Source organism: Rhea americana, unplaced genomic scaffold (assembly GCF_003343005.1).
Source record: "Rhea americana isolate MKP2758 unplaced genomic scaffold, rheAme1 scaffold_22, whole genome shotgun sequence".
Taxonomy (NCBI): Eukaryota; Metazoa; Chordata; class Aves; order Rheiformes; family Rheidae; genus Rhea; species Rhea americana.
In genome coordinates, this window is record NW_028186329.1 from 2,914,123 (window position 1) to 2,934,401 (window position 20,279).

The 20,279-nt window shown below is 36.4% G+C and overlaps 1 protein-coding gene across 1 annotated transcript in view; it reads left to right on the forward strand.

Annotated features, from left to right (window-relative positions):
* KCNN2 (potassium calcium-activated channel subfamily N member 2) overlaps positions 1 to 20,279 on the forward strand; it is a 69,261-nt gene that overhangs the window by 1,417 nt on the left and 47,565 nt on the right. Inside the window, exons 2-3 of the mRNA XM_085305374.1 lie at positions 192 to 287; positions 19,195 to 19,613. Coding sequence (XP_085161500.1) covers positions 192 to 287; positions 19,195 to 19,613 — 515 coding nt within the window. The remainder of the gene's footprint in view (positions 1 to 191; positions 288 to 19,194; positions 19,614 to 20,279) is intronic.

Sequence of the window (20,279 nt, forward strand, 5' to 3'; positions counted from 1 at the left end):
AGCCGTTAGGCGAGGCGACCCCCCCCTCCCCCGCCGGCAGCCGTTAGCCGAGGCGACTCCGGTAGCCGTTAGGCGAGGCGACCCCCCCCCCTCCCCCGCCGGCAGCCGTTAGGCGCGGCGACCCCCCGGCGCGGGGCAGCCCGGTGCCTGCGCGCGGGTCCCTGAGGGACGCCCGTGTCTTCCCCTTGCAGGAGTCGCTGTATTCCCTCGCTCTGAAATGCCTTATTAGCCTCTCCACGATTATCCTGCTCGGCCTCATCATTGTGTACCACGCCAGGGAAATCCAGGTAATGCTTCGCTTTGTGAATTCTGTGGGTTGACATAGCGGCTGTTGCGGAGTCGGTTTTTCCAAAGGTGTTGCTGTGGTAAGTACTTTGCATTTCCCGCAGGTCCAGAAGACAAAAACAATTACTTAGTATTGTCCAAGTTCGTGAACATACTTTGGCTGTGGAGAGAAATAGGATAGATTACATGACGTACCTGCCAAGAGGCTTTGCCTGCTGGGGTTGTTACCTGAAATTATGCTGTAGGATCACTTCATCCCAAGGTCACAACACACTTTCTGTGTAACATACCTTTTGTCTTCTCTAGCAGATGTAGAATAGCACTCTTTTTATTTCCCAATAACTAAATTTCATGTTGTGCATTTCCTTTGAGTGGCAGGCTTAATTGTCAGGGAAAAGGCTTTGCTAACTTCTAGGTATGTCATCTTCATTGTGCTGTTTCAGAAACTAGCATACAGTAGGAAAACATTTAAAGAGATGAGGAACATTTATGTTGGACTTGTTTTATTTAATACAACAGAATTGCAATCACCAGGGAATGTGACAGAGGAAAACTGTTGAGGGAACTGTAGGGCAAAAGGTAGGAGGAATGTAATGGTCAAAGCAGCAGAACAAGCCTAACAGATTGTCCCATGTTCTGCTTTACCTGATTGTTTCTGATCAAGAGATGAAAATTTGGAATTTCAGTTCAATTGAAACATATAAYAGTTTTCAAAGTTTTGAAGTGAAAAATATCTTATCCATAGATATGTTGGTGCTTTTGCTACTTATAATTGGAGAGACCTTGGGATACTGTCTGGAATGACAGTTTTCAAGGATAAAGAAGGTATTTTCAGTTGTACCAGTTAAGAAAAAAGAGAAATTAAGAATTTTATAGTTCCCTTCTTCTATGCAAATGGGTGCTCTAGTAGCTCTTATGTGAAAGGGTACTCTAGTCTTCTACCTAGACTAATGTTAAAGAAAGTATTGTGTTACTGAACTGTTTGCCGAGTTGGATCTTGCCCCACAGTCTTTACACATGCAAAACTTCTTTATCTGGCACAGAACCCAGTTTTTTTGCATTAGTATCAAAGATGGACAACTGCTTAATCTCATTGTACTCAATAAATAAATATTACTATTTAAAAAAGTATCACTAAGATTATTGGAATGCTGCTGAAGAAGTTTGTTTGTTTGTGGAAAAATAAATGTAGCTGCAGCAATGTAGGAGGCTTCTTTCCCAGTGTACCTTGCTATAAGTGGTACTTGAGGAACCAAGAACAAAGCTGAAAAAAACAAGCTCTGTAAGGRTTTGGATTATTTTACGCATTTTCCAGAGACTTTAAGTATGAAATCATATACAAGATAAACAGTTTTGCGTCTGTACGCATAATTGTATGCATAGCTTCTCTGCATCAGTAGTAAGTTACTCCAGCATGTATATTTTTTTCAGCTAAAAAGATACTATTTTTAGTCTTTCAAAGATTTGTTACAGATCAGAAAAACAATTTTTTAAAAAACTTCAGTTGTGTTTCTTTAATTTTTTTATTGGTCGTTTTAAAGAGCTTCATATAGTCTTATAATGAGGAAGTTACACAGCTGTGTGACTTCAGGTTAATGTAGTTTTTCAACACTGCAAGTTGTATAACGTAAATGTGCCTGTTTGTAAAACAGTCATACCCTATGTTTTTGTCCGAGAGACGCTGTAGACGGCAATGATCATGGCAAGGTCTGGACTAAACTGCAGCTTCAAAGGGCTCCTATTCATTCTGAAAATGAAGAGGAAGTTCTCTTTTCAAGGAGACTGTTGGAAGGAAAAAAAAAAGTGCATAGGCCCAATAATGTAGTTTTTTTTTGTTTTTTTTTTTTTTTTTTTTTTTTAATAATCTTAAAAGCTGCCTTTTTTCTGAAGAGTCTTCTAAGGTCAATTTCTCTAGTCTTTAATTCAGGCAAGTACTCTCTAAGTGCAGTGGAGTCTTCCATGAATGAGGTGTGTACAGTCATACCTACAGATGATTGGTTGTGTCCTGGCAGACTGTTTATACCAGCTATTTTTTAATCCTGTTCAAATTTTTTTCTGAAAGGTACTTAGACTTTATCGGTAAGTAGAGTGTAAATTGGCAGGAATTCACTGGGAGAACAAAAATTCTTTTTGTGTGTGGAACAGAAGAATGTCAACATACTCTGCAGTGGGSTATGTTTTACAGCCTGATAGAAGCAAACCTGCTAAAAGAAAAAAAATTCTTCTGTGAAAGATGAATTGAAATATATTGGGAAATAAGGTGAAAGTTTAGCAATTACTACCACTTGCAGATGTAATATTTAGAAATACCTGGTGACCTAAAATACCTGCTAACCGGAATTGGCTTCTTCAGTTTTTTCAGTAGTCTGTTCCCTTGATTTCTTGTTAGGAAGGCTGAAGAACGATGCTGCAAGCAAGCCTATGGCAGTGCCTAATGGCATAGAGGTGACTGTAATCTGTCCATTTAAATGACCTTACTTGTGTGCTTTGCTTTGACAGCAAATAGTTGAATCGGGCTAGTTTGCCTGTCCCAGACTTGCCAAAGGTCCCATTTTGGAAAGGAGATTTAATAAGACTCATAGAGCTTCTTCTCAAGASCATGACATGGATGTGAGACAAACGAGCTTGCAGTGGTTATTTTTATTATTACTATAGAGCGTATCAGTGAAGGAGCCGGGGCATCTCGCGTGCGCCAGGTGCGTGGGGTGTTCCCCGCCGCCTCCCCGTTCAGCACCGCAGACAGCTCCGCGCGCCGCGCAGCCGCCGGGCGCCCCGGCGGGCCCGGGCCCGGCGGCTGCTGCGGGGCGGCGGCGGGCGCTCCGCCGGCTTCCTGCGGGGCAGCGCTTCCGCATGCTCCTCTCGGCGTTCTGAACCTCTTAGCGAGACAGAATTATTGTTATATATATATTTTTTTTAATTTTCCAAGAAACCTTCCTGGCATTTGACAGGACAATGTCTCCAGAATGGTGTAGCTGTGGTATTCAGACCCGAATCACTGGGCACTGCCTAGTTCTGTGAAATATTTGAAATATGAAAATTTTTTCTTCAGATAGGTTTTCAGTGATTGCAGTGGATTCATTATTATGTTTAACTCAGAGTAAAGCGCAAACTCTTACTGTRTTTATTAGTGTGAGTTAATGTTAAGATTGTAATAAAAATTAAATAAAACTAAGTTGTTTTAAATGATAATTCTTAGCTTACATTATCATTTACAGAAAAGAAGGAAAAACCCACAAGCAATGCTTCCTTTACTTCCCTCCCCCTGAARAAAGCAAATCCATAAACAACAATAATGACTGGAGTTAAGTGTGGTAACAGCCCTAGATCTATGTATTTGCCTTTTGGTTCATTGATGTCATACTTACAATGTCATTAAAAACATTGCACTTAGGACATTATGAAATATTCATTATTCTTTCTCTAGGCTTGTGTGGTTGTTGATTCTTCAAAGAAAGTGTCCTTTGTTTGGAAGGCCAGTAGGAAAAATGTAACTCATCATTATCCCAGCCTGGAACAGGTATTTCTCTAACTATTACTACAGTTGGGAAATACATGTTTGAAGAGGTGGAGGAGATAAGAGCAAAGAAGATAGCATCATCCAATTATAATAATGTACAAATTACCYACTTCATGCATGAACAGTTTGTTACTTCATGGTATTTTACATAATTAAAACAGCACCATACAACATGATTAAAACTGTTGTTTCTGGACAACTGATTGTTCCATTCTACCTTTCTCTAATTAAATTTGCTGTTAAATTAATAATCAGGTGGAAGTTAAGACACTTTTGGATAACATTTCACATGGTAAAGCTGTGGTTTTACTACTTTTACTGGGACAGTAGACCTCGATGTCTCTCTCCTGTACTGCTGGAGATGGAAATGCTTTTTAAATGTACATTCTGAAGTTTTGCTGGCACTTTCTTATATCACTCAGAGCAACTAATTAAACCCCAAATTCCCTAAGGTTTCTCATAAGATGCCCTTAATCCCTTTCACTGGGTGTTCTGTCACAGCCTGGTATTTATTCAGAGATGACTTTAACTGGGTAGGAGGACTATGTCTACTGGGAAATCTGTGCTTTGGTGCTGCAATACTTAGGGTATCCCTTCTGTAAATAAACATGGCCCTTCCATTGCCCTTTTTGGATAATAGTAACCTGTGTTCTCTTGAACTGAATCTGAACCTCTTCTCCCTCTTTGTCACTGATACAGATGTTCTTGCAGAAAAATGAAAATTGGTGATATTTGGAAAAAATGAATAGAGATCTTCAGTTTCTTGTGTGTGTATTGAGATTTTTAAACACTTATAAATTATACTGTCTGAGGTCAGGTGGAACTCCTATGGAAAGTCATGCAAACTTCATAGTTAAGGTTAAGCCTTTGCTGTCACAGCAGAATTCCTTTTTAGAATTCAATCCATCACTTTCCAGGCCTTCAGGGAGAGAGTACCTTCAGTCCCTAGAGTGTTCTGAAGTGGTGGGAAAATCATGTGGTACTGATTTAGAATGAAATACTTTCAGTCTTCATTAACTTTATGGAAGATTGTCGCTGATGTGAGCCCAAATGCCTTGCTGTGAAGAGTCAAGACTCTTCTCCTTTTCTCTGTCTCCCCAAAAATGAAGAAAAGGAACAGATAGTACAAGGAAACAACAGCAGATATTAATAAATACACTTCATGACTTACTAGTTAAACAAATTCCATAATGCATGATTATAGTAAGCACTGTTTATAGAACTTTAATTATCATACTGGCATCAGTGGAAAATTCTTCAGCAGAAATCCTGCACTCGTTAATTAACAAGTACGAAGTTAAACTCTTAGGGTTTCACATCACAAACAGTAATAGATATTCTGCTGACCAATATATTTATTTGTTTATATCTCTGTAATCTTGCCTTTTCTGTGGTGATACACATTTACCTCATTGATTCTCATGTTGGAAGTTTCTGTGCCAAAAGGGTCTAGCTTGCCTTTGCTTAGGTATATTGAATCGTCAGGATTAACAAATAAGACAGTAAAACCTACTGCTGCTGTGAAGACAAATGAGGTTGATTAAGAGTTAGCACAGAAAGCAAGTCTGTTGAATAACAGCTGAAAATCAATAAATAAACTTTGAGTAATAATTTTAATCTAAATCTTGAGAATTACTGAAAATTTTCTGTGTATTTTAATAGACCTTGGATCAGATGATAGCAAAACTTACTATGTGGCAGTTTTGGTCCAGGATACAGTGGCTTCCTGTATAAGGAATCTTTAGAAACCGTATCCTGACAAATTAACACTTTAGACTACCTATGTGGTAAGTATTTTCTTTTAGTTCCATTCAGTGCATTTTTTAATAGAATATTTCTGTACAAATATTGACCTTGAAAAAGTTATGGATGCCCAGCCTGTCTTTGAAAATCGGTGCTGTAACRTGTAAGGCAGCAAAGGGAATCCTTTAGCAGTCAAGCATCTAATGAAAATCAACTGAAATATTTTGAGGCCTTTTGCTTTTAAGTTAAATGTAGAAGATGCTTATTTCCAACAGCCTCCATTAGGACATAGGAAGAGGTTGTATCTGATGGTCAGACTGCTGAATGGTTGCCCGACAGCAGCTAGCACTGGCCATTCAAATGCACTGTTATTCCCAGTGCTCTTTAATGAGGCTGCTCAAAGTTCATCAAGGCATAGTAATCCATAATAAAGTGCGAGGAGTGTTCTTACACACAGTGGTAGGAGAATGTTTGTAACTAGAGACCAGATCATGAATTTGTATACACTGTTTAGCTTATTTGAAATCAACAGAGTAGGTATTGTGTACTATTTTAGAGGCATTTTGCATGCACATCTTGATGKAACAGCGTGGTATGCGTTAGATCCTTCGTTACTGAAACTTATCTCATTTACTTGACTGCAGCTCTGGTTTACATAGGTTTAAGTGAAAGGAGTACTAAGCTTTACAAATGTAGATTAACATTCTTGTGATTCTGTTTATGGCTTATATGTAGTACACTACATGTGGTATTCTGGCCTTTGAATTTGTTTTGAGACATGTTTATGATCCATTTTGAGCAGAGATCAGCATAGCAATAGCTGCTGTGTGGGACTTCTGAGTATCGATGAAGCTGCGTGGAAKTTTTTGTGCAGCTTCAGTCAGCTTTTTCACCCTTGATTTTGATGATAAAAATCTTTGTCACAGTCCGTCACTAGAGGATGAATTACTGCTTTGAGGCTACATAGCTCCTTTTAAGACATAAATTACCCTGAAGAGAGGAGGCTGTAATTGATCTTTTAATTAGCTTTCAGGTAAGCTAGATATATTGGTCATTGTGCAATGTTTCTTTTATTAACTGAAAATAAACTCTAAAGCAAGCAGAAAAACAAGTAATTTTGTGAGGAAGTAAATTATAGCTCTGCTCTGTTGAAAAGGGAGTAAACTACACATCATGACAACATAAAGAAAAACAGTGTTCAATATCACTTTTTTTCTTTTTCTTTTGTTTTTAAATAGTATTAGATATATTAAACTGAAAAAATGAATGGAAAGCTTCCATTCAAAAAATGCGATATATGAAATATCCAGCAAGTTTACTTCTAGTGGTCAGTGTATTTTTACTGAGGCAAAAAACTGATTTTGTCCAATTATTTTAATTTTGAAAGGTGCATTAAGTTATTTCTTATGGTTGCCACGAGCYGAGAAGAGATTGTCATGACAGCATGTTCTACAGCCTTAGACAGATCTCTTTGTCTAAAATGAGTAGTTAAAATAAGCATTCTTCACTTTAAATCAATGTATCTAAACCTAGATTTTTGCAAGTAAAATATTCACTTTATATAATACATGTGGACTTCATAGAATACTGTGTAAATACAGTTACTGGAAATCACAAATTTGTAGCTTACTGCTTCATTGAATCTCCTCCCTTGAACAGTCCTTGCAATTGCTCTCATTCATCTGTGTGAAAGTAGTCCATAATAAAAATAGTTTTATACCACTGAYGTTTTAAAACCGAGAAAAAGGTGTGAAAGTTCTGTATTCCTCGAAGGTTGAATTCGGAAGAGGGATACGTGCATCTTTTCAGATGCTTCCKTATCTCATTGATTTGGTGGAGAGTGCAGGTCCTTTCAGAATTAAATCCATTTGGGAGAAGTAATAAACATTTACATGATAGATAAGAAGATAAGAAGCATGAGTTTCATATAAACTAAAACCAGTGGCTAGGGTTTAAATACCTTGTATTTGTATTTTGTTATTGCTTATTACTTACTACAGTATTACTTAGTTTATAAGGAGTAATTTGCTGTGTTTTTTTCTCTCCAAATAAGCCTATTTATTTAAAGAAAACACCCTCTGTCACTGTTGTACGGTCTAAACTTTAATTTCTGTTAATACTGTAGAGCTATCCTGATGAAAAGGGGAAGGTTGGGTTCTGGGTTACATGCTCAACCAACAGAATTGCTTATTGAATTCTAACTGAATGCATATGACAAAGTTATTGAAGGCAATAGGTGCTGTGAAAGTCATAAACAGGGAATTAAAAGGCTATCTATATGTAACTGAAAATATAATTTGTCCTGTAAAACCTCTAGTACTTGTAAGGACCAGGGTGCTTAAGGACCTAGCTTGATACTGAGTCCRGGTATTCAGAAGTGGATATCAGAGGAAAAGGAAGACTTTTTGCTTGTAGGAGAGCATGTTTGAAATAAAAATGGTTTTGAAATAAACCTACGTAGTCTCATAATCATAAATGGTATTGTCACCAGTGGGAATAGAGCTTCCTGAGCTTTCTCATCAGTACTCTGCAGTAAGTACGGTTGCTTGTAGTGTTTTAAGTGTAGCATTGTGTCTTCCGTGAACAGTTATACGTCAGTTATGTGCTTTAATGGGTAGGTGTAAGTTTGCCTGTATATAACAAGCATTTATATTGCATTTATCCTAGTCAAAGGGAATTACCTGGAGAAATCTTCATTTTTTTTTTCCTGCCAGTTAAATGATAATTTTACAAAGGGAAGACTGAGACTAAGAATTCTTTGCTGTGCTTTGGAAGTCATCTGAGAAAGGCTTCAGCTCTACATTCGAACCTCAGGCTTGCCTAGCTATCATAGTCTTATGCTGAGACAGTCTTTTTTTCACAGAAATAAAATGCAGTTTTCAACCAGCTATGCCTAAAAGTCTAAAATTTTCAAGAACAGCCTGCTGTAGATGACATTCCCAGTTGATGCAATGTAAAATGAATGCTGTGCTCCACAGTATATCCTAATCAGATACTGTTGGGGATCTTTATGAAGTATTTTGTTCCTTGTTTATTCCAGCTTTCATAGCACTGCAACTTCTGTCATGTAACATTACTACAGATGTGTGTAGTCATTTCCACCTGCCCTATCCCAACCTCTGACAGTGGGGCTACCAGAATAATGCATTGGGAACCCATGCCTCGATTTCAGTCTCTGAACAAACACAAAGATTCACCCCAGGCTGTAAATGTTATTTCTTGCTTTGAGATAAATYGTTATGCTTTTAAGAAAAAGATCTGCTGCAGCCAGGGAACGAGGCATGACTTAATTAAAAATGACAAAAATTGCATAGTAGCTTTGATTCAGCCTGTTCTATCGCACCTGTAAAATCTGAATGCATAGAATTCTGCTTTCAGTCTGGGAAACTGGAGAAAGACTGGGATGTTCATGTGTGCCTAGACACCACATGATAAGTTGTTGCTCAGCTGAAACAAATAATAAATGTGATTAATAATAGACATCACTGATCATTCACTGGTAGCACCTAGGTTATTGCTGACTGAAGTTGGCATCAAAAATATTGTCAATGAATTTCTACGTACTATTAGTTTTTATTTTTTTACACCAGCCATGCACATTTGAGGTATATTTTGACAAAACATAACTTCAGAGAAGAATTCATGTTTGTGAAAGTGTCTGAATTAGTGGGATTTTGGGAGCATTTTAATTTAGAGTGGCTTCATGCTATGCTAGAGGTTTGATCCTTCAAGCCCTCTCACATCAAACTTTGTTATTATTAAAAATTCTTTTAAAAGAGACTCAAAAATTCTTAATTGGACATGGATTTATGAAAAAGTTAAGGCGGCTGTGTACCTATTCTTTCTTTCTCCAGGAAGCTGCTTCCTGGTGTAGCTCTTAAGTTCTATTTTGGTGATGTGGCTAGTACAGCCAGATTGTGGTTGCATCTATTCCTTTGATTGTAGGATACTGCCCAAGTATTGTTCTTGGGCTGTGCATAAGGAATGGGCTGATACAGGACAAGTTTTTGTCCATCCACATCCAAAAAGGTACTCCATGACTTTTGCTACAAAATATGAACCTCATCTGAATGGTATCATGGAGTAAAGTGGATTCACAATAAACTCCCTGTTTTTGTTCTCAGTTCAGTTTTGGGCTGTGTAGTACAAGACAGTAATTTCCATTCTTTTGTGATTTATGCAATGCAAAGGCTTAAAATGGTTGCATTATTACAGTAGCATAGATCTGTGCTTGGCCAGAGGTATTTCCAGGTCAGCTTCCAAATATTTATAAGACAGTCTAATGGCAAGATGTGRAAAAAAAAATTTTTTTTGAAAGAAGGTTACTCGTGGCCAGTCTGCATTCCAGTTTTGGTTGTGAAATAAGAGAATATTTGGTTATCCATCTTTATTTGCAGCCATGTATGAATAGACATTTGTCTGCCTCCCAACAACAGAATAGTATGCAGCACAGCCAGATGAGAAATTTAGCAGTGTGGTCAGGAGCTGGCAGACCATCCTTTTCTCCTGCCATTTGGCACTTAGAAGGAAAATAAAAAAAAGATTAACAGTTCTTTATATCTGGCCTCTGATCAGAGATCTCAACTCATCCCAATTAATAATTCTTATATTTCACCTGTGACTTTTGTAGATGTGTTGTGACTAGTGTTGTCCTATGTTCACTGATGGACGTGAGGCTTCTGCTGACCTGGACTGCCCCATTGGACGTAGTTGTGAAAATAAAGCTTCCTAAAACATTTTTGAAAAGCAATTTTATCTTTAAGTCATGGGAGTGGTGTGGTTGGCAGCACTCAGCTCAAACTCGTTCCATTTATTTGGCTTGCAGACTTAAAAAAGAAAAAAACCCAGTAACTTTGAGGGTAGACAGAACATCTTTTACTTGAGAGAGTTCCTGTAAAACAGACAGATTTGATGAAGCTGCAAAATTTCGATAGTAACAGGGCAGTCTCAAGTAGGGTGTATGCTGGGGGAGGTGTTCARTGGAATGTGCTGGGATTTTTGTTTTGGTACGCACGAGAATTCGTTAGTGAACCCAGCTAGTTCAGTTAAGCTACTTATGCTGWTGAAGCAGCTTCAGCCATAGCTAGTAGTCATCAAGTGAAACTTTTTTACCTCTAAAGAAATATATCACTTGTGTCCATGTTTATTCAGCTTGATGTTGAAAATTACCTCTCTTAAAGATATTTTCACTTAATCTTCGAAAAATTATGAGGACTATTTTATCTGCTTATACAGTTTAACCAGAAGCCCACTTCAGGCTTTAGGGAGATAACAGGTACTACCTAATGGTTGTTTATTGCTGCTCCCTCCCCAGTGTTGCCTGACAGCTTGCATTATAGAGGCTATGCTTGCAGGATTGATGCAATACAGTCATGATCAGAGCATGACGACGTTTAAGTAGATTTTTTAAATACACAAGTGCGCCTAACCTCACTGTACTTACCTTGCTGTCCGAGACATTTACTTTATTTAAATGGTGCTGCTTTAGGACAACACTTAACTGCTTAGGTTTTGCATTTCTGTATATGGAGTTATTTTAAATATAACCTTAAATTAGCTTCCCAATTTAAGTGTGTTTATGACATGTTAGACACGTTGCAGGGACCTAGTAATTCCTATGCTACTGATGTGTATTCACTTGTTAACAGTTAAATAAAATCTAATTTAAAAAAAAAAAAGCACCTGAACTTCCCAAGTAAGTCATACATAAACCCTAAAGGAGGAAATCAGAAGGAAGATTTTTATGTATATGATGTATTGGTATCAGTCTTTCGTTTTAGARTAAGTTCCGAGGCCTTGAATCACAGGGGTGCTCCTGTGACAAAATGAATGAATAAACTGATTTTATCTAGCTTTAGATTCAGTATTTCTTCCTCCAACTTGTGTTTCATCTATTCCCTTGCAAGWATATTGCCAATTTCTTCAGTAAATACATCCTTTTTTTTAATTGGTTCCAGTTTTCCCAGTAGTAATGAAGCTGATCTTCTCTGAAGAGATTGAGGCTTCTCTCACGTTGGAGCAGTGGCAGATGGCAGCCGTTTTGGGAGATGGCAGTTCCTCGTGCAGTGATCTGTAGAACAAATTATTTTTAGTACTGAATGAAGAAAAGCAAATCCAAATGAAAATTTGTAAAATAATGATTTAAAATTAACACACAAAAATACTGAAATGTAAATGGTTCTCAGTGACTTTTTCTTCTGCCAGAAGATTGTACAGTCAGAGTTACTTTATATTTGAGATACCTGAAATGGGGAAGAAATATGACGGAGAGCACTAGGTTTCTTACAGGATTCATTCTAAAAATCAGTTCTGTAAAATAGTACTGTTATTTTGTGGGAAGATGTGCTTCAGACACAAAGTTTTGGAATTGCTGCTTCAGTGCAAAATGAAATTCATCCCTACCTCTGGAATCTGACGAATGTTTCCATACCAGTACTGCCAAGATTAGCATACCAGTTACAGAAGACCACCTAAAAGACCAGCAAATGTTTTTAAAGAGATATTTTGTTTTTAAAGAGATACTTTGTTTTAGAATTACTTTCTCAGTTTAAGTTTGTTCAATGCGGTCCTTTGTTGCTTATATTTGTGAAAGTGCAAATTCAGTATTTATTTGCAAGTTTTGCTTCCAGGTGTAATAAAGCTGGAGTAGCTAATATCCTTCTACARTCTTCTCTTTGTGGTGGGAGTGAGCCAGAACAGTCTAGTGAGAAGCAGGGAGTAACGCAGAGTGGCAGCAAATGGGAGTTGATTTCTGCACAAGCTGTGTTTAAGCAGCTTGGTTGGTGAAAGGTTTCCTAAATATTTGCTACAGGCAAGTAACCTGCTCTGTCCTTAAATTCCTCAGAACAAAAGTATGGTTTTAAAGCCACGTATATTTTTCACTCCACCTCTATCCGTTGTATGGAGCAGCTACTCTGGATTGCTCTGGGTCACCCAGTGTATTTGCTAGTAAACATACCTGTTTTGTAATAACATACACTTATTTTTCTTTTCTTTTTTTGTTTCTTCCTTATGTTTTAAATAACAGAACGCTACGTAGTATAAAACAAGAAAAAGAAAAATACTTTTTAAATTCACTGGTTCCATTTCTGCCATTTGCGTCTTTGTGTAAATGAAAAGGACAGGAGTCCTACCTAAACTGCTCTTACTGTATTATTCTTCCTGCGTTTATGCTAGATATCCTATTCAGAGCTTTAAGTCATGCTCCTTCTGCATCAGCTTGCAGGACATTTTTGATTGTCAAACCCAGTCATAGGAGCTTTTGGGAACTGTTTTTCTGGGATGGAAGCTTTTCAAATATTGTAACTTAAGGAACTTCTCATTGTTTTATCCTTCTAGAGAGAGTGGAGTCTGAATCTACTTAATAGAATAACTGTTAAATGAAGAATATTGTTACAATATAAAAATACATGTAGCAGATACGGACTTTGAAAGAACTCCTTATTCAGTATATTTACTTAAGTCATTTACTGATGGATCTACTAAGTATCTCAAATGARTATGGTAACCCTGAGCAGTGAACTTTTATTTCTGGAACTCTGATTTGGTTCAAGGGTTCATAATAATTCATATAACTGAAGTATCTCTCATGATTACAAATACGAGGAGGCTCAAGTGTGATTGTTCCAGCAAGTGTCTGAACTAAATTAAATTAGGATATTGCCTCACGAAATACCTTTTTAGTAATGAAAAGATATTTTGTTTTGGGCTTAATTATTGACTTTTTGGTAAAAAACAAAAACCAGTCCTTTCTCTTAATGAGCTCATTATCAAATTCTTTTGATCATGTTATAAATTTTAAATCTTGTGAGGATTTCTTAGTCCATTATATAATCATGCTTTTCTCAGGGGTTTCTTCTTCATTGCGCTGGGGAAGAAATCTGGATATCGAAGAACATCCTTTTTTCCCTTAGAGTCGTGGGATTTCACTTCTTGACGCTATCTCCTGCATAATGGGTTACTGAATAGAAAGAATTGTAGTTTTAGGGGTATCTCACACACTCTTTGGGTCCCTAAAGCACAAATACATAGGGAGAACTAACACATGGAAAATGCAATTGCCAAGTGTAATTCCTTGGCATTGTAGGCTGTCAAGGGTCAAGACAATTCATAGTTGTCTGAGACAAATGATAAAGCTCAAACCTGGCCTGTAGCATTTAAAAATACTGAGCAATGCCCTAGAGTATCTTTGGAGAGAGAAAGCAAAAAAGAATACTGTCCATATCCTAAAACAGAAAATATGAGTAGGCAGAATTTAGTTGTATGTTTGTTTACATGATAATAAATGTATTTTTTTTGTTTTAGAAAAATAACCAAAACTCATTCTCATACAATATTGGGGCTAATTTGTCTGTACTGAGCTGAGGGACAGGGATTAAAAAAGATACAGACAAACCTGACAAGTGTGTTGAATAATATTTACGTGTTTATTGAAATGGTTGTGGTTATGTTCCTCTGTGTGTGTGCCCTGTCAAAGTAATTATGACGTATTATTTGGATGTATTTAAATGTGCAATTTTTGATGTTGCCCTTTTGAAAATACGGTACACAAAGATTGTTACGTGGTCAGAGCCTCACTTACATACATTTTTGTGAAGATAATGGTCAGGTTTAATGCTGTCTTCAAGGGATGTATTTTGAGTTTACTTAGTCGACAGCACATAGAGATGTTAAGTTTTCTTTACATGTGGTGACATAGACAACCATAGTGCATACAGCAAGATATCAATAACCACAAAAAACTCTATTTGATGCCTACAGGTATCAAATTTATACGAGTAGTGCTACACAAAAAATAATTTTTATGTTGAAACTAAATATCAGACATTCAATTTTCCTTTTAAGTTAGCTTTTTATAATTAGGGATGTAAGTGTGTGTGTGTGTGTGTGTATCTATATGCATGTGCATTTAACTTCCCAATTTAAACAAACAGTAGTACATTCATGTAGACAGTGTGTTGATAAGATTCTGTGGATCAGTTTTTAATGACCTACTAGAAAGTTTGATCTTAACTCCAGATGTGGGAAACATTCTAGAAAATATAAATTAACCAACCTTACGTATAGTTTTGTGAAATACATTATTTTGCCTATTTTGCCTTTGCCTTCTGTGCTTGCATGCAAAAGATGTTTGATGCCTCAGTGCTTAAACTTGCTAACTGCTCTGCTCTGCGGAATTGTATTCAGGATTTGGAGTCCAGTAACCCTCATGAATTCCTGCAGGTGCTCCAAGGTCTGGGACAGTCCTTTGAATAACTAGCAGGGCATGTGATAATAATGAAAAAGTCTTTTTCATCTCTTATTTCGGGGAAATAGTGCTAAGGGCTTGAGATCTCTGTTTCCATCTGCCAAATAGTTTTCAATCATTTTTACTTAATGGAAAGAGGTGGGGACTGTAGTAGTGAGATAAGAGCRATACCTTCTTCCTCTCTGAATGCTATAATGCTAGTTTTGATTGTATAAGTGACATTTTTGGGATTACAAACTATAGAAAAAAGTTTGGTCAAAAAAATCCTGTAGATCAGCAGCCACAGATGTTATATTTTGCTTACTTGCTTGATAGTTCTAGTTTAGGTTAAAGTATCTCCAACATTTAACTACTTGAAATCTGGATTTTTTAAATTAAATGATTGCCACACTGCCTTTGTGAGCCAGTTGATTGTCCTTCTGCAAGGAATGCCTGTGATGCTACTTTATCATTGTTTATTGCTTCCTTTATATTTCTATGTTAAGATACCTTCACAGTCTTAGAGCAGAGTAGTAATATTGTTTTCACATCTATATTTTTACCTGGATTGTAAAAGCATTCTTAGAAACTGGCCAATGTTCTTTGCTCTGCATTCACCAACACCCTCTGATGGCCTGGTATGGACTTGTTTTGATACACAAATCATTTACAAAATTAACTTCTCTACTTCTGTTTTAAAGAACTTTGGGGAGTCTGTGATTTAAGTTGTCACTGTGTGCAGTCTATCTACTCTGAATTTGTTTCTCTTTTTTTAATCTGGTGATTAATAGTGATGAATTAATCTGGTTAATCTGGTGATGAATTTAACACAAAGTGTTATGTAAATATATACATACCTATATTTATGTCTATGATATGCTGGGTTTTTTTACATTTATACTGTGTGGCAGTAGAAACACCAGGTTTATTTGCTGTTTAAAATTGATGCATGTCTCACTTTCACATGTTTCTCCAATGCATCATATAATTTTAATGAAAATAACTTCTCTTGATTTGTCGTGTGGAGTGCAGATTTAGTAAAGATATACAATAACTCTGTATTAGAAGAAGTTTTGAAGAACACTGATGTGAAACAGTAAATTATTAGTCTAACACTGAACTTTAATATGAGAAATTTGAAAGCTGTAAACAGACATAACGTTTTTGGCCTTGAATGGAGTTTGGCCTCTTGTATAGACCATGGCATTCAGTTCTATAGGAAAAGCTTGTTCTCTCTTTATTACTAGGATCATTCACCATTGAAATGGGGAGTAGTATCTTGATACTTACCTTAATAACTGGTTATTATAACAGAGGGTTTATATGTATATATACAGCAGCAGAGGGTATATCTGTATCCTTAATATTTTACTGTTTAGGTGTTATTGTCGCCTTCTCTCATTTTCCTTCCCTGCTTTCTGAATAGTAAATATACATAGTCAAGCAAGCAGACATGTACAAATGTCACTGCATTTTCAAAATTAAAAATGGACAATTGCATCTTTTAGGTTGCATAATTGCAAATATATAAAATATACATGAAATCTTGTACTAATTCCTATGTATTTACAGTACATACTATTTAAATTGTTATTCCCAGCCTAATTTACAGGCCSATATTTGTTCCAGAATGTTTGGTATTCACATATTTCATGATTTGATTCTGGAGACTCAGATTTGTGTGGAAATTCACCTCATAAATATGATTTTGAAATGTTAATATTTTTAGGAAACAGAAGTATTTGTACAGGATCTATGGTCCTCTGTGGCTTCTGATGCTTTCTACCTTCCGTGTTTTCACCACCTAAATCTCATTATGTGACAGCTGAAGGTATTATCACTTTCAAATATTATTTTTCTTAGAAGCAGTTGGCACTGCTGAAGTCAAGGGAGGTTGATAGGGATTTTCTGCACCTGCAAACATAACACATTCCACTTAACACTACTGAGAAACTTCTTTCTTTGCAGCCTATTAGGATTTCTTCTGCTGACAAGTGAATATTTTCTCAAGTATATATTCCATAATGACATCTTAATGTTTGAAAAAATCAAAGTGATTAAATAACATGTTCTATGAAAATTGTAAGATAAATTTTAATGTCTAAGTTTAACTCAACATTCTTCTATTCTCATTTTTTTAAATTGAATCAGTACTTAAAGCATCATTTTTCTTCAATTGCCTTTCTGCATGCAGTATTCTTATTGAACTCTGTGAAGACGGTAGGTGAAAAGAGAGGACAAAAGGCTATTGCTTTTTCATCAGTTGTGCTACTTCAAAAGATAATGTAAAACACTGCTGGCTTAACGTGTATTTGGAATATAGCTGTGTTGTTCACTTACTCTTTTCTTCGGAAAACCACACAGCAATTGAGGGATTTGATTTTACGTATCTCTTCTCCAGTTAAGCTGGTTACTATTCATCTGTATCGTGAGTGCTGTAAATACTGGACCTCTTTTATAGCTATTTTACCATTTGCATGATCTGACTGACAGCATTTACAGGCTAGTCATAAGAATCAAAAACACTTGAGCCTCATTGTATTTTGAAAGTTTGGTCCTTTATATCAAATAGTACATTTAGTAAGTGCAAATCCAGCATTTTCTCATAATAATAAATAATTAGAAAGGCAGATTGGCCTCCTTATCATTGTCCGTTTCATTTTTCTGTCTAGCATACAAAGTGTTCAGAAAGACCACAAGTACTAGATGATCTCCAGAGGTCCCTTCCAACCTTACTGATTCTGTGATTCTATGAAGTAAAAGAAAGTGGATGTGCTAGTGTTGCATGTGCTGAATTCACTGACAGTGTTTCTTTTTCTTAATTCAACACTGCTTGTGTTCCTTTGGATTTAATAGTATTGCAGTGGAGGTAAGAACTGTACCTGAGGTAGAGAGAAAACAGAAAGAGGGGAAAAACAGGTCCACAAATACAAGAATTTATTTTGRTTTGGTTTTGTTTCATATTGTGGTTAACTTCTTTCTTTCTTTTAGGTTATAGGGTCAGTTGAACTACAAGAAAGTTAATTTATGGTCATCACTTTCTTAAATGAAGGACTGGAGCATTTTTCTAAAAAGCAAACTGAATTTATTGGCAGGAAAATGTAGAGCGTGTTTTCTGTCTCTAAAGCACATATACAGAGTTCAGAGTTTTATTTATAAATTCTGAAAAGCTGAAGAGGCGCAAAGAGCAATGCAGATGAGGAATTGTTTGGCCCTTTATATGGTGTGTAGCATGCTGGAAATACTTTTCTTATGTTGAGGAGGGTATTCTTTGGGCATTTCTCCTTCTCAGCCCTTGAATTGCTTTTGGATTTTGAGTAATCTTTTACTGTCTACYGAACAGCCTCACCTAAATTCAGACCACAGCTGTAGCAGTGAGTCAGTCTTCTCCTGCTCCTGAATTTGTTGTTTGTGTTACGGATTTTTTTCCTTTTTTTCCATTTCTTTCTGTTTTTTTCCCCGAAAGTAGCTTACTTGCAGTTTCTTGCATACTCTTGCTCTCTGCTAGTGACAAATATTATTCGATCACTTATTCAGTAAACCTTCAGGAACAACATTTACTAAACAGTGGGAAATGTTTGGTTACTTTTGTTCCTGGATGATAAACTGGAGCCATTCATCATGCAAGGACTTGCTTACAAGTGCATTTAATTTTCAGCAAGTAATAGACACCACCTGGCTGTCTGGGACTACTCTGGTGTCTGTAGGCTTCTTCTCCCTTTTATTTTTTGAAGGTGTGCCTACCGTTCATTTAAATGTGCTCAGCCTAGCTTTATAACACCTAGTTCAGGTATTGCCAGAAGTAGAGCTACAGTTGAACTGATTTTCAATGAGTTACCCTTTTAGGTAATTTTTTTGAATTATTTTGTAGTCTACATTGATCTGTATTGGTACCTGAAGTTACAGACTGGAAGAAAGCTTGGCTGTTTCTACTGAAGCTATAATCTTGTCCTGGCTGGAGCATGGGTATGCTTTAAACTAAATATTGTAACTTAAAAAGTAGTTTCAACTTGTAATTTAAATCTCCAACCTGAAAACACTTTCTTATTTTTTTCTCAATTTTATAAACTTTGAATAGCTAATTGATCTTGAAGGGAAAAGGTTTAATTGGTAGAGAGTTGTTTTCTTTTTTTAATAAAAAATCACAATTACACAAGAATATGAGAAATTCTTAGTAAATAATATGTGGAAATTCAGTTCTGTATGTGATTAAAAAAAAAGAAAAMATTCTTTTTGGCTTGGCCAAAATTATGTTTCACTTCATGGTGGCTTGGTAATGTCCTTTGCTGAAATTATGTTATTTCTTCCACTTTTAGTGGTTATTAGTAGCTCTGAAAACTATGTTTTTTTTGTTTTCTTAATGGATTTATAACAAGGTTTGTTAATGACATACTAAAGTTAATTTTATATTTTATTATTTCAGTTGTTCATGGTGGACAATGGAGCAGATGACTGGAGAATAGCCATGACTTATGAGCGTATTTTCTTTATCTGCTTGGAAATACTGGTGTGTGCTATACATCCCATACCTGGGAACTATACATTCACATGGACAGCCCGGCTCGCCTTTTCTTACACTCCATCCACAACAACAGCTGATGTGGATATTATTTTATCTATACCAATGTTCTTAAGACTATATCTTATTGCCAGAGTTATGCTGTTGCATAGCAAACTTTTCACTGATGCCTCATCTAGAAGCATTGGAGCATTAAATAAGATAAACTTCAATACCCGTTTTGTTATGAAGACTTTAATGACAATATGTCCAGGAACTGTACTGTTGGTTTTTAGTATCTCATTATGGATAATTGCTGCATGGACTGTCCGAGCTTGTGAAAGGTAAGGTTGTCTTSTTTGGTTGGTTCTTTCTATTCTCTGTAGTTTTGGGTCTTTGGTTTTATATTAAGGGGACCTAAGTATTCAATAGAATGGAGCTTGCAGGTCCTTGATGTGTTGAGTGCTGCATGGCTTGCGCTGTGTCACGTGTCGTCAGGAGTGCTTCGCCTTCTAATGTGAAGAACTTTTATAGAAAAAGTTAGTACCACAACGTTTTCTGTAGCGTTGCAATTTGAATTTGATGTTTTGATCAAACTTTATATATATTTGCTAAAATGAGGGAAAGATGCCATAAAATGTCTTTAACAGTAGTTGCTGATACCAGCTTTCATTTATGTTGTTTGTGAGCTAAATTAATAGAGAGTAATGCAGATAGAAATAGCTATGGAAAATTTCAATGAAAAATGTAGTTTTATTGTCCCTTAAAAAAAAAGCAAATGCAAAAATGATGTTGGGAAATGGACAAGATGAAAAGGGGAGAAGAAGCAGAAGTTACAGTGATGTAACTAGTTTTCTTTCTTTCCCTAAAGATCAGAAAAAGTGCATTTGAGAAACAGATTTTCATTCATTTCACCTAGTTTTCAAACTTCCCCTTCCCCCAAACTTCAGTGTTGGTGCAGAACAAATGCTGATACTTTGAAATTGAATTTCTCAAGCATACCTTAAAAA